At 36.4% G+C, this 20,460-nt stretch overlaps 3 protein-coding genes across 6 annotated transcripts; 1 reads left to right on the plus strand and 2 right to left on the minus strand.

Moving 5' to 3' along the window:
• Positions 1 to 8,597: 8,597 nt before the first annotated feature.
• On the minus strand, positions 8,598 to 12,945 carry LOC132114739 (probable dimethyladenosine transferase). Its single transcript, XM_059523031.1, has 12 exons — positions 12,797 to 12,945; positions 12,360 to 12,433; positions 12,119 to 12,205; positions 11,942 to 12,003; positions 11,764 to 11,857; positions 11,354 to 11,403; positions 10,934 to 11,057; positions 10,757 to 10,849; positions 10,612 to 10,676; positions 10,430 to 10,493; positions 9,591 to 9,697; positions 8,598 to 9,491 (listed from the first exon to the last, which is right to left on the minus strand). The coding sequence occupies exons 1-12, from the start codon at positions 12,852 to 12,854 to the stop codon at positions 9,449 to 9,451; spliced, it is 921 nt and encodes a 306-aa protein (XP_059379014.1). The 5' UTR covers positions 12,855 to 12,945; the 3' UTR covers positions 8,598 to 9,448.
• Positions 12,946 to 12,988: 43 nt separating this feature from the next.
• On the plus strand, positions 12,989 to 17,878 carry LOC132115228 (DNA polymerase alpha subunit B-like). Of its 2 annotated transcripts, XM_059523614.1 has the most exons (19): positions 12,989 to 13,119; positions 13,366 to 13,459; positions 13,609 to 13,733; positions 13,859 to 13,944; positions 14,052 to 14,109; positions 14,355 to 14,464; positions 14,683 to 14,876; positions 15,082 to 15,170; positions 15,334 to 15,486; positions 15,710 to 15,772; positions 15,886 to 15,940; positions 16,022 to 16,146; positions 16,318 to 16,356; positions 16,451 to 16,524; positions 16,616 to 16,724; positions 16,921 to 17,027; positions 17,189 to 17,245; positions 17,371 to 17,497; positions 17,598 to 17,878. In XM_059523614.1, exons 2-19 carry the CDS (start codon positions 13,378 to 13,380, stop codon positions 17,748 to 17,750), a joined length of 1,806 nt encoding a protein of 601 aa, XP_059379597.1. In that variant the 5' UTR covers positions 12,989 to 13,119; positions 13,366 to 13,377; the 3' UTR covers positions 17,751 to 17,878. The 2 variants fall into 2 exon arrangements, with proteins under 2 accessions (XP_059379597.1, XP_059379596.1); XM_059523613.1 differs by lacking the exon at positions 12,989 to 13,119 and having other exon boundaries at positions 13,313 to 13,459.
• A 163-nt stretch (positions 17,879 to 18,041) lies between these two features.
• LOC132114741 (centromere protein H-like) lies at positions 18,042 to 20,369 on the minus strand. Of its 3 annotated transcripts, none has more exons than XM_059523036.1 (10): positions 20,171 to 20,369; positions 19,784 to 19,909; positions 19,534 to 19,589; positions 19,415 to 19,451; positions 19,259 to 19,327; positions 19,122 to 19,178; positions 18,984 to 19,047; positions 18,813 to 18,864; positions 18,412 to 18,569; positions 18,042 to 18,291 (listed from the first exon to the last, which is right to left on the minus strand). In XM_059523036.1, the coding sequence occupies exons 2-10, from the start codon at positions 19,900 to 19,902 to the stop codon at positions 18,205 to 18,207; spliced, it is 699 nt and encodes a 232-aa protein (XP_059379019.1). In that variant the 5' UTR covers positions 19,903 to 19,909; positions 20,171 to 20,369; the 3' UTR covers positions 18,042 to 18,204. The 3 variants fall into 3 exon arrangements, with proteins under 3 accessions (XP_059379019.1, XP_059379017.1, XP_059379018.1); XM_059523034.1 differs by having other exon boundaries at positions 20,089 to 20,369; XM_059523035.1 differs by having other exon boundaries at positions 20,206 to 20,368.
• Between the last annotated feature and the right edge of the window lie 91 nt (positions 20,370 to 20,460).

The following is a 20,460-nucleotide window of genomic DNA, read 5'->3' on the forward strand; positions in this document are numbered from 1 at the left end:
CTGAAGGTAATGACTGAAAAGTAGTCTGGCCAATAGCGTTCAGGCATTGTACATAATCAACTGATCATGGAATGCAAGAAGGTGGAAATACAGAGAGTCATGCAAATATGTGTAAATATAATATATGAGGACTGGAGAGAGCATTCAATGAAAACAAAGCCAAAATTCAGACATTTTAGGCTATTTAGAAATCCCAGCCAGGACGTGTCCGGTAAAGAGAGAACTAATGGCTCCCCTACTTGAATGCAATTTACTGAAAATGACATTCTTCAAATCAAACCACCAGTTTGAAACCAAACAATCAAGACTTGTCTAAAACAGCTTGTCTAAGTTAGTAGCAATAACCAAGGTGGGCGGCGCTTAAAAATAAAATGGTCAATTAACTGTCTTGTAAAGAAAAAAAAAATCTGGCAAATGAATTGTTGTATAACAGTTGTTTTAACTTTCCTAATCTGTTGATCCCACATATTAGGCCGCAATGTTTTTAACAAGAATGGTGCTTTATTCGAAAACTAGAAACATCAGTCAAGCCCCCCTAATAGTGAGAAAGATCAAAATCAGCTCTCTGCAAATCACATCTGACAATTTTTTTTCTGACGCAACACAGTGATCATAGAGACAGTAACGACGTCTGCGTGTGGCAGCATGTTTTGTGTTTGCTTGCATGCTTGAGCGTGGGTTGAGACATACCTTAATGAGGCACCCCTGTGGAACAGACATCCTTCAGAAGTAGCAACTGGAGTCAGTGGAGGAAAGAGGAAATTAGCCTGAGGTCAACATCCTCCCCACGCACACACGCTCACGGACCAATGATGCACTGTGATGGAGAGTTAACGAGGCGGCTTAGCATGAGTTTGACCTTCACTCTTTGAAACTCCAGAGAAAAACTCTGATACGAGACTTAGCAACCAAACACACCTGCTTGACGGATGCCTGCCTTTGAACTCCACAGCGGCCCAGACTCACCTTGGAATGACGTGTCAGAAGTATAAAGGGTCAAACTAGAATATTTTTTACATATTTCAAACGACTTTGAAGGTATCAAGAATTTTGGATGGAATGCATCAACAGATCGTAACATTTCATAGCCAATAGTCATTAATTACACAACAGCAGTGAACTGCGATTTGCTACTTACTCTCTCATTCTAGAGAGCATTTGATTGGACAAAAATGTGCAGTGTAGTGATGAGTCAAGAATATTTCTGGTCCATTTTTATGGAAGAAACAGATTTTACATTTTTAATGCGCCCAGTATCATTCCGAAAATTTTGAATGTACAGTAACAAAAGTTTATATTTAGAATAAATGCTATTCTATTGTATATTCTTACAGCAGTGCTTGTTGTCCATATTGATAATAATGCTTCTTGAGTGTAATGTTTTGATTAATAATCAAAATGTTTCCTGAGCATCAGATGATTTCTGTAAGATCATGAGACAATGAAGACTTGAGTAATGGCAAACAAAAATCATCAAACGTAATTATATTTAAAAATATTTTAAACTAGTTTAATAGAATAGAATATCTTATATTTCACAATATTACTGTTTTACTGTATTTTTGATCAGATAAATGTAGCTTATGTTATACATCAGAGAATTCTTTTTGTCTGCTAAAGGTTCATTTAGTCAACTTTTAGGAGCGTGCTATCATATAAATGGCACAAGAAATTTACCTTGAACTGGACCACTCACAATTTGTGGGACGTGGAACATGTCCGATTACAGTAAGCACACACGCAGATAGCAGCCTGACAGTCAATTAAATGAGTGAGATTCCCTTCCGCTTGCTCTTCAGGAGAGATAATTGCTATCTAACAGCCTAGACCTTGGCACTCAGCTCTACCAGAGTGGGTTTAATGGTGTTATTCAAGAAGAGAGCTGACATTCCTTCACACCTGGATTTTAAATTATCAAGAAGATGGCCCTGCCGCTCATAGGCGAGGAAAAATTACTGCATTTGTGTTTGCTTAAGTACACTTACCTCAAGATAGAAGAATAACATCATATGAGATACACTGTATGTTTTAAGAGTAAAGTACTAGAGTTTTCTATGCTGAGAATGTGTGTGTGTGTGTGTGTGTGTGTATATATATATATATATATATATATATATACAGTATATATATATACATACATTTAGCAGACGCTTTTATCCAAAGCAACTTACAGTGCATTCTGGCTATCAATTGTTACCTATCATATGTTCCCGGGGAATCAAACCCCCAAACTTGCACTTGTTAACACAACCCTCTACCACTTGAGCTACAGGAACACTAATATATATATATATTAGTGTTCCTGTAGCTCAAGTGGTAGAGCGTGGTAGAGCGTTGTGATTCGATTCTCAATCGAATTCAACCCTTGTAGCATTCTACAGCATTCTAGAAGACAGCGTTCTAGAGCTTGTATCTGGGCGAGCTGTGTTGTTCCGGCTGGCAGAACGCAGGCTGTACTCGCCCGCTCCCCAGATGCCTGTCCCACCCCCTCTAGAGGTTCAAAGGCGGCCTGCACTGCACCAGGAATTAACCACAGCCAGGGGCGGCTGGGCGGCTAGAGGACAAGCTTTCAAAGCTTCTCACCATCAAAAAGAGAGCTAATTCATTCAAAACCACAGTGTGAAGAGGGAGAGAGGGAGAGAGGAATTGAGCTTGCATGGAAGGTCCAGTTATACTGCCATTTTCAAAAGCTGAATTCTAATGACTGGAAGTGGGAACTGTTTAAGTAACATAGACACAGAGGAAAGAGTGGTTTGTTTTAGTAAAGTTATTAGCAATCACTCTTAAAATAACATTTTTGAAAAATGTCCAACCAAATGCCGTAGTTACAGACGTTTATAGTTGCTACTGTAAAATCCTAATAAATCAAAGTGGAATCTCTTTTAAGGCTAGAGTACATTACTCTTGTCACAGAAAATGCTGCTGAAAGTTTTCTGAGTCAACGCTATATAGTTGATGAAAGTCAGAGCAAGTCTGCAGATTGTGGGAAGTTAAAGATTACACATTTCATATACTGTGTGAGTTTTTCCATTCAGAATGAGCTGGTCGTGTGTGATTTTCAGTTATTTAGAGTATGATGCGCAGTGTTTGGAAATCTGCTCGAGTTTTAAGAGTTGTATGGTGTATTTCAGCCTTTAAACCATTAAAAGAAGCCTTTAGAATTATTCTTTCATTTTAATTTATTTATTTTTAATGACAGTGGTGGTTAATACAATATTACCATAATTTAATAGCTGCAACAACTGTACATAGATAGATAGATAGATAGATAGATAGATAGATAGATAGATAGATAGATAGATAGATAGATAGATAGAGGGATACAATATTCCACTCAGTGTACATTGACGAACAAAATCCGTAAAATGAGTGGAGCTATATATGACATGCAATGTCAAAGTTTAGCGTCTGCATCAGCGCTCCGATGGACTCACTCTCAACTTCACCCTAAGCGCTGTGGGCGGGATATTTGCCTGCACGTTGATCAGCGAATGCTGATTGGCTGCCTGTGTGTCAATCAGTCTGGCTGCCTGTGTGTCAATCAGTCTCGGTAAAAGAGAGCGAGAGAGTCGATCAGAAGATTCATTATTCTTAAAGCTATAATGGCCTTTTTAACAGATATTGCTGAAATAGTAAGAGAAGTGACGTGACGTGACATACAGCCAAGTATGGTGATGACCCATACTCAGAAATCGTGCTCTGCATTTAACCCATCCAAAGTGCGCACACACAGCAGTGAACCCACACACACAGCAGTGGGCAGCCATTTATGCTGCAGCACCCATGGTTCAGTGCCTTGCTCAAGGGTACCTAAGTCGTGGTATTGCCAACCCAAGACTCAAACCCACAACAAACGCTCTAACCACTAGGCCACTACTTCCCAAATAAAGTAAGTAGTAGTTATGTTAGAAGTATGCTATTCCGAACAAAGACAGAGTTTCTTTTTGTGCCTAAAGGGCACTGAGGTTTAAATTATGAAAATGAAAGTTGCAGAATGCATTAGGATGTGTGTGAAAACACTCTTTTCATGGAGTGTGCGCTAACTGATTGAGCTTCACAGCCTCATAAAATTCATGCATGTTATAGTCAGTGGTGTGAGTGCAGGAAATACAGCTCTCCGTTCAATCTCCATTCTCTCTCCCTCCCCCTCCGAAAGACTGCCATGCCACAGCCTCATGACATCCCTCAAACCTGCTTGAAAGGGGCTGCCCTGACAGGTTGCTGTGAAGAGGCCTGTCACAGCAAGGCTGGCTCTCAAAAACTCCAGATCATCGTCCCCCATGGGGAAAATCTTTCTCTCACTAACACACACACACCTGTCAGGATCTCTTAACTGGTGTCTGGCTAACCTTGGGCAGCTGAAAAGGCTGAACAGCATGTTTTTTTCTCTCTCTCTTTCTCTAGTAAGCCCTCTCTCATCCCTCCCTACGGACCATCAATAATGTAGAGTGAATCCCTCCCTTTATATGATTTATCAGGAGCAGGAGGGGATGAGGCTGCCATTTCTGTATGTGAACATCTGCAGACATCAATATCCAACAGGGGGGCCCAGGTCAGAGCCCAGCCGTGCTCCTGTGCCACGTCCAACTGAGCACGCAGGGAATACCTCAACGCATTTCAAGCATCCGTTAGTCTGAGAGAGAATGAGAGGGGAAATATATGAAGAGAAGACCGATAGTCGCAAGCTTAATCATCAGTGTGAATGCTCTTAAGAAATAAACTTCTCACTGGGGTATCACTAATTCAAAGGTCTAGTGTGAGACCACATTAAATTAACGAGGGAGTAATGCTAACAGCATTTAATATTTACAAAAGTGAAATATTTAGAAAGAGAAGTTACCTCTGTATTTCAATATACTGCAAAAAAAGACTTCTTAATGAGATTTTAACAAGGTTTATGTGACTTCTGTGTTTGAATAAAAATAAAAAAATAAATACTTTACACAAGATAGATTTACTTTTAGAAGTGATGCTGCATATGACACTAAGACTTGTTTTTATATCTTGATCATGAGATAACATAATATACTTAAAATAAGTGGAAAAAAGTGCAGTAAAGTTTGTGGCTGCAAAATGTTTATTAATCATCATTTTTGATGTTTTCCAGTACAAATACCTAAGCATCCAACACCAAATCAATTTACTTAAAGCAAAAGAAAGAAATAAAAAAAAAAAGTTGGTTTAAACAAGAAAATTCTTTGCTAAATTATCTAAAAATCTTTCACTTTAATTTCATTCTAACACAAAAGAAGGTATTGGTGGGGGGTTTTCTTTCTATGCAATGAGTCAATAAAGTCACTGTTTTTGGCCCCTCAGCATTCTTCAAACTACTTTTTTTTGTGTTCAGCAGAAAAAAGGACATCACTCAGGTTTTGAACTGCATATATATATATATATATATATATATATATATATAAATAAAATAAAACTTTTTTTTAGCCAATACGGCTTTAAGTGCGTTTACACATTTTTCAAGAATACAAAAATATTCTCCACATCAATTCCTGTCCTCTGTACCCTAATAATAATTAAAAAGTCAGCATTTAAAAAAAGAAGTGCTTTTGACTCACACTACCTTCAATGTTGGCTAAATGGATGAATAACAAACCACAAATTTACAAAAGCACATTTTGACACATCTAAAATGCAAAATCCATAATGGTTCCCATTGTGATAGAATTAATCATCACTTCCAGTCAGCGAACTAATTCAAAACTGTGATGAGATCCTGATCGTGACCTTCTCAGTGATGGAGTCCCTTAGATTAGCTTATCATGGCATCATTGTCTGGGGTCGTTAAGACCGTCCCACACCATTAACCCTGACAGGAGCTAAATGCTACAGTGAGTATTTATGGAACACCACCACGGTCTGTTGCAACCAGCCAATCAGAAAGGGCCACTACGCAACATGGAGGTCACTGAAGGCAAGAAGAATTTCTACAACTACAATAGAAAGCAATAGTGACACTGAAACTTCAAATTAAGCTCTGCAACAACAGATGCTTGACCCACAGAACAGATATTTCCCATGGCCTCCAGTCGCTCAGAGTTCTACTTTATTCTGTATCACAGACAGTGATCAAGAGAATCGAAGCATTTGCCCCAAGTGAACAATTTAATAGGAAAAAAGAAACATACAGTAGAAAGAGATAAATAAATTCATTTAAAAGTCAAACAAGTTTCGCAGGATCAATGTGTAGACTGGGTTGGCATGTCCTCCGGGTGCCAGGATCAAAAGCTCTCTTGTTTTACATCAAAGAAGAAAGATATTTGAATTTCTAATCTCGATCCTATCAGCAGGCCTCAGGCTCGGCGACTGGCAAGAACCTGCGTATACAGGAAAACTAGGACAGTTTCTGGATAGCATGAGTGGGATTTACACCAAAAGCCCAATTAATTATTTTCATCATGACTTCAGGAGCCAAGTGAAAAATGGAAAGTCTGTGCAAGGATAACTGCAATTCAGCCGGAAAGTTTGTAATACTTGCTGAAAGCATTTTGCTGTAAGGCCGCAAAGATTTCTCAGACAATTCAGTGACATCTTCCATTAAATAAAGTAATGTGTTAGAGAGGAATCTGTTTAAATGAGCAGGTGCAATGCAAAAAAAAAAAAATCTTAGTTGCACTGCAGGATGTCCTGCAATAGAAGATACACCTGTTCAGGTGACATTTAGCTCTAGAAATGTCAAACATGACTATGTGCACTCATAATTTCATGTATTATGCATCACTTTAAGTGTTCAGAGTCAATGTGGGGAGTATATCAACCTTCATAAAACTGCAAATTTATCCGCATCTCTCAATGCACCTTTGATAAAAATAAATAATAAACAAGAGGGATGGATAGCCTACATCATATGCACTACAGTTCAGAAGTTTGGGGTCAGTAAGATTTTTTTTTCTTTTGTTAAAAAAATATACTTTCATACTTTCAAATAAACTCTATTCTTTTGAACTTTCTATTCATCAAAAAATCCTGACCAAAAAAATTAAATGTTTTCCACAAAAATAACTAATATTCTATCTATTAATCAGCACAACTATTTTCAACATTGATAATAAGAAAGATTTGTTAAAGCAGCAAATCAGCATATTTAGAATGATTTATGTGGGATCATGTGACACTGAAGGCTACATTTTAAAATATATTAAAATAAAAATAGTTATTTTAAATTGTAATATTTCACAATATCACTTTGTGTCTTTATTATATTTTTGATCAAATAAATGCAGTCTGGATAGCATAAGAGAAAAAGAAACCTACAGACCATACATTTTTGGAAGATAAATCCAGATTAATAAAGTACAGTTCTTTCTATCTGTCCATCTCTGCCATGCAGTCGACACAAACTCTTGCATTGATTGACAGCAGAGGCCACTGTCAATTCCTTCCACTTCTCCATAGAGCAAGACACTTCACCCCAGCATATACGAGTCCCTGCCTGCCTGCTATCAATCAATAAAGCTAGATCTATCAATATTGAGACAAGCAGTGACATTTTGGTGTTGGTAGGAGTAAAAGGAGCCAGGTTGAGGAGGAAAACATGCAGAATTTGCCAACTTGATTTTAAGTTAAACAGCAAACACCTAATTATACCATATGTTGACAGATCTGTTTCCATTTTATTTATTTTTTAAAACATGACTCATTCACACGTTTTGCTTTCTTAGCCATGTACTACAAGAAAGTCAGTCGCTATTAGCCTTCATGTACGTAATGCTATACATAAATATCTGTAACGGTACTTGAGAGCCATCTAGAGGTCAAATAATGTGACTACAACAAAAAGTTCGTAAAGTCAAAACATGAAACTGCCATAGTAATAATCCTATCATTTATTCTAACAACCACCACTAAAACGATTTTCAACTCATTTAATCTGATGTCATGTGAAAAACCACCATTATTTAGCATTTTATTAAAGTACAGAGAATGTACTTTATTGAAAGAAAAAAAAGAAAGAAAAAGACTGGATTAAATGGGTCAGACCAGCTAAAATGAGGCCAAAATCCTAAAACTGTCCAACAGACCAGCCAGCAAGACCAGCTAAAACCAAATCTTAGGCTGGCTTAAATGTCTTTTTTTTTTTTGAAGTACACTCAGGATGTTGGTCAGTATCTGGAGATGGTCGTCGTGTGTTTGGTGCACAAAAGAGCCTTACTGAAGATATTTATTTGCATTTATATTAAACATGGCACAAAGGTAAGGTAAAGCATTTACCTCCCTAAAGATTATGGGTAAGCCTAACTTGAAAAAGCTTTGAATCAAGATTTTACTTAAGTGTTGATTATCTTGCAGCTAAAAAAGTATAAAAGCATGTTGCATCAAAGCACCTTTTCTCAAGTTCAGACTTCGTTCTTTAACATCCTGCATAAAAAACGGGAGGAGGATCTGAAACTCTGCTTCACTGACATCACAATTTAAGAGAGTGGCTTTGAAACGGTTAAATATTATTCGTAATAGAAACACACTACTGACAAGTCTCACACGAGGTATGCGAGCAACAGAACAAGCATTTTCTCAACTTTCTTATAAAGTCCAAAGATCCGTATGCAGATTGATTTTACATTTTCTAAACACCAAAATTAACAAAATATTTTTCAATGGTTTTATTGACCTTGTACAGCTAAACCTTACTAAGAAACATGCCTTAAATGAATCTGAGAATAGGTCAATCACCTATTACATAATTAGCCATTATATTTACACATCAAAGTTTACATACATTTACCTGAATGTTAAAAGATTTCTAGGTAGCACTAAACAATAAGTTCCAATTTAACATTAAAGCAATTGCTAGCATGGACAAACAGTGCAGCATTTTTTAATTGAAGTAATTTTTAATATATACTAATACAAGTTTAACATTCCAAACTGTTTAACTTAAGTTATTGCACTGTAAACTAGATGAAATTTATTTCAATATTTACAAATTAACATTAAGATGTCACAAGATGATACAAAATGCTGTAAAAATACCATCAATTAGTACATGCCACCTGATAAATACTTTAAGGTTAACCAACTAAACCTTATCGAAAAGTGTTAGCATTTCTCACTTTGACAGTTCAGGCACTTTAGCAGTACACAGTGGGTGGGATAGTATGCTATGTGTTCAGTGCTGGGATTGGTGAAGATTAATATTCTTTGTGACAACCTCAGTTATACGAAGAGTAAACTGGCTGGTGTACTCACAACTGCAGAGCATGTACATAGAGAGAAGTAATAAAAACCCAAGATGTCCTCTTCCAATCCTCTTAACAGTCACCAGTTTTACATCTGAATGATGTCCGTAAATATTCCCTGATTCAGGAAAGGCACAAAACATTTCCAGCCTGAGTGATTAGGGGTCCCATTCACCTCATATTCTAGCATCAACCAAAATATGAGAAGATTGTTACATCACTTCCTGTCAGCCTAGTAGCTGTTTCCCGTTTCTTAAATCTTAGGAGAAGTGTATCCCAGCGGAGTTGAACGCATGAAGAAGCCTACCGTAAAATATGGATACAGAAAAAATGCTTAACGAAACACCCCCCAAAGAACAAGCATTAAAAAGTATTTTTTATGAAGTGAATTGTCATACTTACACCATAAAATCATCTATATCCATGGAACGTGCCCTCTTGTCGCTGAAATTTGACTCTTGAAGAATGCTTTCAATTTTCTGAGTGATGCTGAAATCTTGTTGCACTTCCTGCAATACAATTTGGAAATGTATTTTAATAGAAGGATCTCTGCAGGATTCATGAAAGTAAATTTAGGACTTTTTCCAAGACCATTTTTAAGACCACTTAAAGAAAATTTAAGGAATAAATTTAAATGAAACACAGTGTGTCGATGTTCCCTAAATCTATTTCTTACAAAAAAATATACTTTAACTAGAATTTGTAAATAACTTTTACTGTACCTTCATAGCACACAGAGCAAAAAGGATTTCCGTCCTCAGTATTTTCTTGTTTTCAGTGCAAATATCCAAATCTTAAATCAAGATACATTTACTTGAGAAGCAAAATGACATACAAGACAAGTCTTGCTTTGTGAGAAACTGCCAGTGAGCTGAGAAAAAAACAGTTAAATTCAAAGGGGATAAAGGTGACATTTTTGGTTGTTTTACTCAAACTCACTTCATTTTCTCAAATTCTCAGAAAACAGGCATCAGGTATCTTCATTTTGCATCTTAATTAAATTTATCTTTAAGGTTGTTTAGATATTTGAAATGTAAAACAAGACAAAATACTAACAAAGATATTAATGCAATGTATGCAACATCTAATGCCATGAATATGAATTTAGGACTGATTCAAGACCTTTTTTTAAAGACTTATTTTTTTTTGGAAGGGTGAATTAAGACTTTTTAAGACCTGTAAAAGCCAAAAATATAATGGTGTCTCAAGTCGAGTATATTTAAAAAGTGAAGCAGACTCACTATGTTGTGCACTGAGCAATGGATTCTGTAGTTCTTCTCCAATAACTGTTCGACTGCAGCAGACCTTCATTGAAGAAAAAAAAAACAACAACGAAAATGTCAATTCAATATCACGACTGGCCAGCTGCTTGAATTTATTACTATTGATTGCTCAACAAAAACACCATTTACTGATATCTTACTTGAAGGCAGCACTGAGTGTTTTGTTCTTTCGGACAAAAGCAATTCTGACAAGACCATCCCATTCCTATATATGTGGAAAAACAAGACTATATTATTTCCAATAACTGCTCAGTCAGTATACACACTTAAATTAAGGACACTTACCTGGAAGTTTATAGGTGGTGGAGGATTTTTGGGCTCTATCCTCACCACGCTGGACTCTACTTTTGGAGGTGGTCTGAAATTGTTCTTTCCCACCTTCATAATCATAAAATTTTAGTATATGATTTCACATATGAATAATAATGAGAATACATTAAATGAATCGGAACAGGCACCAGCCTTCATGAGGTGGTCCACACGGGCTAGGAGCTGCGTGTTGATGGACAATCTGCAGTATAGCTTGTCCCCTGGTTTCGCTACCAACCGCATGGCAAATTCCCTCTGAAACATCAGCACAGCACACCTACAGACAGATTTTTTTATTTTTCATTATTATTTTCCATTGTAATGTAGTGGGTTTTAACTGGTTTTGTAAAGTCGTAGATGGTATAATTGGGAGAAAATTAGCCACTTGTACAAATGTGAATGGAAGAAATCATAATAACCAATAAGATAGAAGCAGGTAGGAATTTAAGTCCCATTTTTCAGTTTAAAGAGTGGATCATATTTTCGACTAGTTTGTTTACTCTATTCTACACTCACATTTACTGAACCAGCCTAAAAAAAAAAAAAAAAAAACAGGCTTTTTCAATTTCTTACCTAAAAAACGGTCTGTGAAGTAACAGCTTGAACACAAAAGGTGATGATATCTAGAAAAAAAAAAAAAAAAAATCACTTTACAGTAAGGTTTCATTTGTTAACTAAATTAACATGACAGATACTTCTAAAGCTTTAAATTAGTCTCAGTTATGGTTAATTTCAACATTTAAAAATACGACACATTATTAAAATCAAATCTGTTAATATTATCGATTTGAGCTAATAGGAACTACAAATTAACAGCAGTTTTTTTTCCAATAACGTTTAAAAAAATGAATAAATACTGGAACAAATCTGAACGTTAACGTATTACTTAAAATTAACTAATAGGACCTTATTGTAAAATGTTACCAGCCACTCTGAAGACAGATCTACAGCGATCAAGGAGAAACAAATCGGTAAACCAATACCTGATAAGGCAAGTTAGCCACGCAGACATCAAAAAAGGGGAGGTCTGTCTTTAGAACGTCCCCTATGAGGATCTGTAGCTTGTTTTGCATTGGACTGCATTGAAAACAGATTTTTTCAATCAAACAGGTGCTGAGGTCTTGACAACAGTGGCAGTGAATGTGTACGAAAAACACTTACGTGCACTGAACTCTTTTTTGAAGCTCAGCGACAAGCCTGGTGTCCAACTCACATGCAACTACCTTTGAATTAATGTAAAATGAAGTAATTATGATTTGGGGGGAAATAATAATAAAAATAAATAAATTAATCACTAGTTTAAATCCAGAGTTTAAACATTTAATGAAACATATTTACTTTCTTGGCTTTCTCCAGGAGTTTGACAGTCATGTTACCAGTTCCCGGACCGACTTCCAGAACCACATCTGTTGGTCGTAATGCTGCCTGCAAAGATGTTTTTGTATTAAATTAACACACTGATTATTTTGTGCTGTTACAATGTGGGGACACATTCAGAGAGCTGACACTTTCTTTAGAAGAAATATGAATTGGCAGAAATATAAAAGGAAAAAATTTGACAGAAAAGTCACATACTGACCTTCTCTATGATGCCGTTGACAACCAAAGGATTTTTTAAAATATGCTGACCAATACCAGTATTGAACATAATACCTGAAACAAATGAATGCTTTGTTTATGAGCGGCGGATATCTAACAAACTTTAAACATACGTGTCCAATAATAGCCCACAAAGAAAAAAAAGAAAAAAAAAAACAAATTTGGCATGTGACATTATTGGCATGACAATTAACCAAATAAACTTTAAACTTGAGAGAAAGCGCGAATCAAATTTAAAACGTATCTATATGATGCATTATATTGATGTCACTTCGCATGAAAATGTGCTTAAATGTCATGAAAAATATATATCACAATGCAAACATTCTTTATGGTCCAAAAAAACAAGCTTCATTTTATTAGACAAGAACGTTACGTCAGTATGCAGTACAGAACACGAACGTACGCTGACGTTACCTTGACTCTTCACCTCCTGGTGTTGTCGAGATTTTTTCTCAGCTTTAACCTTCGGCATTTTGATAAGTAATGTTTGAGATTCCAAACTGTGAAATTACAGTACAAATGTGTGAGTACGTTCACGCTATCATAAACACGTGCAGCAACTTAGGTTCCGTTCCGTGCACCGCCTCAAGCTCCCTCTTTCGTTGTGGAGGTCGCGTGGAGGAACCGGAAGTGACCTTTTTAGAGCTCTTGTTGCTGGGACATTTTCGCGGCAATCTGAACGTGATGCACTTACTGTTGAGGAATATGACAGCTGAATTTTTATATTAATATAGAAGGTAAGATTTCACGTGATAATAATGTCTGCTGAAGATAACTTTCTTATTTTGAGCTTTATATTCCGCTGAATATAATTGTATTTAGAAAGCAAAATAGGTTCTTAAGTTATGGTGTTTAGCGCCAGTTCAGTGTTTTATTCAGCGGGGCACTTAACATTGTGATTGATGGAATCGTTACTCGGAACATCTATGCATCTTCTTTATTCTGTTCTAATGTTACAAATTCTGAATTTTTGAACATCACAGGACACAACAACAATGGCATCAGTCACTGCAGAGGACATCAAATCTGAACTCGACACTTTCAACATAGCCTTCAACGATGACACTGTGGATAAAAGTAACGTTAAATGTCAAGTTTCTTGTTTGTCGTTTTAATTTTTGTTAATATAATTGATATATTCACTATATATATATATATATATATATATATATATATAATTACACTCTTATGATGGGGATATATACAGTAATAATTGTCTCTTGTAGTGTTGGAGCAGTGTTTGTGTCACAGGCTGAAAGGGGATGAGATCGTATTTGAATGGTTTGCTTTCAGCTCTGGTAAAGGCCAGCTGCTGCTCACTCTTGATAACCTGGACCAGTTTGAACATGAAGTAAGTACAAGTGTGCAAAACATAACTGCAACACAAATATTCTGAGATATCCTGAGATGCCTTAATAAATAAGACCCCCTATGCTTGACTTCTTGATTTGTATACTGCTTATGTGCTCCTTACAGATACTGAACAAGAAGAAAAAGCCTAAAGGCTCATCAAAGGGAAGCCAATTTAACAAGACAAGAGACATCAATTCTATCCAGGAACTGTATCCTTATCACTCAAACCATCGCTGGGTTTAATTTGATGTGATGTAATTATTTTTTCTTTTTTTCACTAAATGCTCAAAGTAGTTTTCTTAATAGAGTCTCAAAGAATCCGTGCAGAAGAGGAAGAGGAGAGCATTCTGGATTCCTATTCAACACCTGCCAAAGTAAGAGAAATTGGTGACTGATTAGTAGGCGACACTTGATGGAAATGTAGATAGACGGATAATAATGCATTACTGATTCCAAAATGAGGAAATCATGTATAGCTCAGCTCTTAAAAGTAAACCCAAATTGTTTGTTTGGTCTGCTCAACTGCTGTAATTTCCAGTTTATTGACATTTGCTTTCTTTGAAACCGGACTGGAGAAAAGCACCAATGTAAATGTATTCCAATCTCTTTGTGACTGTAGGGCTCTCAGAAGCGAGCGCTGACCACCCCAGAACATCCTCAGTCCAAGAGAGGTGTAGCCCGACTCACCAGTCCCAGTCTGTTGCTGTCACCTGCAAGCTTTTCACCAAGGTAGTAAAATCACCAAACATTTATTCAGATTTTAATATGTGAGACCTTTATGAGGCTACAGAACAAATAACAAAATCACGGACACAACCATAACTTGATCGACATTAAAGACATTGTGGAATAATTAGAATGGTAACAGGAATCTGATGTCTTTTAACTTCCAGATGATATAATAAGTTTAATCTGTAAATATAAAGTTGTGTTGTGTGTTTGTGTAGTGCAACTCCTTCTCAAAAATATGGCATGCGTGGTGGGCGAGGAGAGGTGGTTTCGTCATTTGGGGTGGTGCAGGGTCCGCGCTGGACGGGTAAAGGACATAGCTCTGTGAGGGTTGAGATGCTGGAAGGAGGAGAGAATTCACTCATCAGCAGCTACAAATACATGTTCCAGAGACTGAGAGACGTGCGGGACGGTGAGGCCGTTTTCTTCTCATCGACTCAACCCTTCGTACAAATCGTTGTTCTTTTCCAAACGTGCATCATGTTGGATGTGGATTCTTCCACAATTACTTAAAACCGTTCTACCTGCATAGCAGGATGTAGATTTGTGTTTGTGTTGCATGAAACATACAGATTGTCTTTTTAGATATTTCTAGATGTTCTCTATCTTATCTATAGTTCTGACTGAAAAGATTGAGGAACTCGGAGAAGAACTCCAGAGTCATTTTAACATCGAGGAATTCTCTGCAGTTTCATTACCTGTTCAGGTACAAGCAAAGACATCATCATGACTCAATAAGTAAATGAGGCTAAAGAATTCAATTCTAGAAGTGATAAAAAAGAAAATATTTATCTGCAAAAGTTAATTCTGCAGTGTGTGTTTGTATCCATTTTAACTAACTGTAATCTTATTTTCTTTCTTTGTTGCAGGATAGCATCACAGTGCTGGGCCAAGTGTGTTGTGACAGTAACGGGAAGCTCAACGCCCAATCTGTGCTGCTGGAGGCTGGACAGGAACAGGGGGGCAGACAGGTGCCTGTGGATCTGTCTGAGCTCAAAGAGTTCTCGCTTTTTCCTGGACAGGTGATGCTTTTTTTTTTCATCTTATTACTAAGTGATATTATATTGCATATAATTGCATGAACCAGAAGTATTAATAATTATCTTAAAATTCTGAATATTTTTCATTTGAGAAAAAACATATATTGGAAAATGTACCCCCCCCCCCCTCCCCACATCTCTAATCATGCAATGTGTTTGGCATATATTATCTATGTTAGCAACATTCTCTTGCTCTCTTTTGTAGGTTGTTGTCATGGAAGGTATGAACACCTCTGGGGAGAAGTTTGTTGCTACCAAAGTATACGAGGTATCCCTTGCATATGACTCTTAACAGTTTAAAGCTGTTTGGATTAAGTTAGAATTTGTTAAATAATGAGTTATGGTATTTATTCTGTGATTTATTTATTTTTTCTCCACCAGGGTATTCCCCTGCCTTTTCACTGTCCTCCTGAAGTGAAACAAGAAATGGATGAAGGTTAGATGAGTAAAAATGTATCATGAACATCGCTGATGAGATCAATGCTCATAGTATACCCTTCAAAACACACTTTTTCAGTGTCTGAGCCTGTGATGGTTATGATGGCTTGTGGACCGTACACCCCCTCTGAAAGTCTGACCTATGACCCTCTGATTGACCTCATTACTATCATCAATAAAGATCGGCCTGATGTGTGCATTCTGGTGGGTACAGCTTTAGACACATTTCTGTTGTGTTTTAGTTCAACAGTCTACAATTGTGACAACCAAATTCATGTAACAGTGTGACTGCTTTTATGGAAGTTTTATATAAATGTATTTAAATCATTGGAATCTTGACAGTGGAAATCTGTGGAAACTGTATTTCTCTTACAGCTTGGGCCTTTTGTTGATTCCAAACATGAGCAGATTGAGGTAATCCAGATTTTGTATGTATTTGAAATTCCTATATTAAAAATTTTCATAAAGGCCACAAATTTAACCACTTGATGGTTAACCTTTTTAACAGAAAAACCAGGTAACAGAAACATTTGAAACCATCTTCAAGAGATGTCTGGATAGCATAGTGGAAGGAACCAAAGGGTTTGTATTTTTATTTTTTTCATCACATTTTTATTGAAAGTGCTCGTAGTGTACAACTGTGTGTTTCATTGCACACATTCTTTTATTATAGGTCGGGATGCAGGTTGGTGTTTGTGCCATCTCTGAGGGATGTCCATCATCATTACATTTATCCTCAGCCACCCTTCAACCTGAGCAACCTCAGCAAAGATGATTCAGCGGTGAGATGCTTTGAATGTAACTGGCTGTCCTCTTTATTTTGAAGTGCTGGTGATGAATATTTTATCATTTTTAGGATTCAGGGCAAACTTAATTAAAAAGACATGGCTTTATTTAATAAGTCTTAATGTTTTAACTGAGTAATTAAACTGTTTCTATTTCTACTCTTGTTGTCCAATATACATTTTCCTCCCCTAGCGAGTGACCTTAGCTCCTGACCCCTGCACACTCCTCATTAGTAATGTGGCATTTGGCCTGACCTCTACAGACATTTTGTTTCATATGGGAGCTGAAGAGATCAACAGGTAATAACACTGAACAACTAGTAATTCTTGCATGAAAACAACCTACAACTAACATGTGAACCTACATTATTTCATTAACATTCAGTGAATTTAAAAAGAATAACTTCTTAGGAACGAGTGAGCACAAGCACTGATTTATGGTATAATTATGGTTTTTGCAGTGGCACGGGCACAGAACGTTTCTCACGGATCATGAAACACATGTTGACCCAGAGGAGGTTTGTAGAACATATTCAGTCCTCATCATTAAAATGAAATTACCTCAGGTTTGATTAGTAGTAAAATGTTGTTTGTCTGTGCTCTTTTCTGCTGCTCCTGAGACTACATTTCATTGTTCTTTTAGCTATTATCCTCTCTATCCTCCTGCGGAGGAAGTTAACATGGATTATGATAAGTTTCAACAATTTGGCCAAATGAAACTCACACCTGATATTCTTATCGTTCCTTCTGAACTTCGCTATTTCATCAAGGTAAATCATTCACATTTTCAGATGCGTTTATTCATATACCTTGTCAAATAAAAGGTTATGTCAATTCTGACTGGAAAACTAATTTTCCATTATTTCTCAGGATGTGATTGGCTGTGTGTGTGTCAATCCTGGCCGTCTCACTAAAGGACAGGTTGGTGGGACTTATGGAAGGTTACTCATTCAGCCAAACCCTGTGCTGGTGGAGGGGAAGAGAGCAAGCCCTTGTATTGCAGGACAGGTGGTGAAAATATGATGCAATTTATCCTTTCTACTGCTTGAACTTTATTAAATAATGTCTGTATTTTTATTATGTCTGTATTAAAACTTTTCACTTAAACTGGAAAATAAAACTGGCTTGAATATAAAATACTTTGTAAAAGGCTGTTTTGTTTAGTTGTTGTCTAGTTACCATGTCAACAAAACCCATTTAACCTAAATGCATGGCATTAAAGAAGTACAGCTGGTGATGAATGTAGTAATACATCGACCCTTATTGAAGGATCAGTCAGAACTTAAAAAAAAGAAAGAAAATTCATTTGGTAAGTGGAATTAATATAATAACATTTATCTCACATTCAGAATGCTTTTAAAACATTTTCAAATGAGCCGTTATAAAAAGCTTAAATATGCATAACTCTGAACATGGTAACAGTGAGCACATTTACAGGTAAATTACATACATTGGATAACTGTGTTCAAACAGGTCTTTAGTTGGGAATGTTTTCTAATCCCATTGCAACGTCCCTTAATTTAGGATCATCCCTCCAGTTGACTTTACTGGCCAGTATGATTCCCTGAAAGCAAGGGTTTTATGACAAAGTTTATGCAAAAAGCAGTGTTTCTAAATAAATAAACGGCAAGATGGATTAAATTAGAATGAGAAGTACACAAGCAAGCATTGTGAAGCCACATACCCGAAGCACATTTTGTAAAATGGTGGTGACCTTCTGGTATTTCTGTAGGACCGCTTCAGCTCTTTCTTTGGCTCTCTGTTGGACTTCTCCTTGGTTTTCCTTCACCTGTTTCAACTCATTTATCTCCTGCATTTTCTTCTTAATTTGTCCTTTTAGGTCTAGGAAAACATGAATGAGATATTACTTTCTACTAAAAAGCATACTGAAAATGTGATTGTAGCTTTCTTTTCACAGTTTTATATGATCATTTACCCATCAGAATCGTTACATCTTGTCAAAATATAACAAGCTTTCAAATGAAAAAAAAAAAAAAATCACAGCAGAAAATGCTTTATAAAAGTCTGCAGGATTCCATCTGGGTCTGGTTGTAAATCAGCAAGTGTCATTAAAACAATAAGTACCAAGTCTTTCTTTTTGGACATCTGTGATCTGATCCTGAAGCTCTCGTGTTTCCTGGAAAAAATATTAGCAATTAAGTATTCTATGGCCACAAAAAAAGAATTATGAAATTGAATTATGCATAAAAATGACAATGGTTTGTCTAAAACATAGCAGAGCAGGGAATGTCCCACCTTTAAAATTTTCAGGGTCTTTTCACAGATCTCAGTGTTCTGATTGGTCAGTTCTTTTAGTGCCCTGTATGATGAAAGTTGGGACAACTGAACATCAGAATACCTAGATCAGATTTATTTAAATTAGGATTCACTCACTCAGCATCTGCATCATTCTGAATCATCTTTTCAGTGATGGCATTCCAAATCTGCATTCTACACAAAAACAAAGTCATTTTTGGATACATGGACACTGGATTAAAAAAGAAAAAACCTTGATACCACAGCATCTTTACCTGTTCAATACCAGTGTTTTGTTGAAATATGAGAGTCTTGCCTGCTCTATTTCACTTTCATACTTAGACCTACAAATTGTTAATAATATGAATGTCAGGTTATTTTAGAACATATACTATATAAACATACATTCATAAATTCAAATACACGCTTACAGGTCTGCATCAGCTTCACATGACTCTTTATGTTTTCCTTAAAAACAAACACTACAATTAGCATTAGGTTAATTATTAGTTCATAAATGTTGTTTATTCACATATACATTTGAACTTACCCATGCTGACTTTAACGTTCATTTCAAAGCACTGATTTTCCATTATTTCTTTCATTCTTGAAGAGAGAAAAAAACAAGACATACATGAAACATACAAAGTATAGTTCTACTCATCTATTATTGTATATATAGTATGCAATACATAGTATCTAACAGTATATAGTAGTTATATACTGCTAATTAGTGCTTTAATGGTGGAAGATGATAACAAATCATTCAAACAAAATAAAAAAAAATAATGGAAAATTACTTTAATAAACGTGTGGGTGTCACTTCATCAGAAGCTGATGCTGTATCAGGCAGACTGTTGTTCCTTTCAACTGGATCAACATCTGAAGAGGCCTCATCATGATGACTGAGACTCATCATTTTGTATCTGCAAAAATAAAAACACCATTAATCCTATTCAAATTTCGAGGTTTCAGAGACCTCAGATATAAAACGTATATAGATTTATTTTATATTTATGAAAAAAAATAGATAATTGATACAACATGATTGATATAACAAAAATAGGTGTCAAATGAGCTTTGATTGGGTCCAAAGTTCTCGCACCTCATAACCAATGAATTCCAGTGACTTTCCAGTTGTTTATAATGACCGGGTAAGGATATAAAATAAAAAAAACTGCACTCACCAAGTGAGCGTATGTAAACAACTTGTTTCACTTACCGTCGCTTCTGGTTCTTTCTGCAGCGGCTTTTGTGTAACGTTACTAATATTCCTTTTTTAATTGCACGATTCTAAGCAGCGCGACTTCAAAAACCATCGACTGCTTCAAACTGCCGCCAGGAAGTCTTGACGTCACATGACAGTCATGTGACCAGAGTGAACCTCGAAACCCCGCCCACCTGCATCAAAACTACGGCAATGGCATGTACTATTGATGGCATGAGCAGAAAGGTCACTGTCAGCACAGCGTTCAAC

Source organism: Carassius carassius, chromosome 34 (genome assembly GCF_963082965.1).
Source record: "Carassius carassius chromosome 34, fCarCar2.1, whole genome shotgun sequence".
Lineage (NCBI taxonomy): Eukaryota > Metazoa > Chordata > Actinopteri > Cypriniformes > Cyprinidae > Carassius > Carassius carassius.

What these genes read in the sequence shown, in the direction of transcription:
- LOC132114739 (XM_059523031.1), bottom strand. Translation starts at nt 12,854, where the DNA reads ATGCCGAAGGTTAAAGCTGAGAAAAAATCTCGACAACACCAGGAGGTG. An exon ending in TCAACGGCATCATAGAGAAG is followed by an intron (nt 12,206 to 12,359) that starts GTCAGTATGTGA and finishes ACATCTTTGCAG; the next exon opens with GCAGCATTACGACCAACAGA. An exon ending in GTGTGGACCACCTCATGAAG is followed by an intron (nt 10,850 to 10,933) that starts GCTGGTGCCTGT and finishes ATGATTATGAAG; the next exon opens with GTGGGAAAGAACAATTTCAG.
- LOC132115228 (XM_059523614.1), top strand. Translation starts at nt 13,378, where the DNA reads ATGGCATCAGTCACTGCAGAGGACATCAAATCTGAACTCGACACTTTC. An exon ending in TCTCGCTTTTTCCTGGACAG is followed by an intron (nt 15,487 to 15,709) that starts GTGATGCTTTTT and finishes TCTCTTTTGTAG; the next exon opens with GTTGTTGTCATGGAAGGTAT. An exon ending in ATAGTGGAAGGAACCAAAGG is followed by an intron (nt 16,525 to 16,615) that starts GTTTGTATTTTT and finishes CTTTTATTATAG; the next exon opens with GTCGGGATGCAGGTTGGTGT.
- LOC132114741 (XM_059523034.1), bottom strand. An exon ending in AAAACACTGGTATTGAACAG is followed by an intron (nt 19,179 to 19,258) that starts GTAAAGATGCTG and finishes GTTTTTGTGTAG; the next exon opens with AATGCAGATTTGGAATGCCA. An exon ending in TTTTACAAAATGTGCTTCGG is followed by an intron (nt 18,292 to 18,411) that starts GTATGTGGCTTC and finishes CCTTGCTTTCAG; the next exon opens with GGAATCATACTGGCCAGTAA.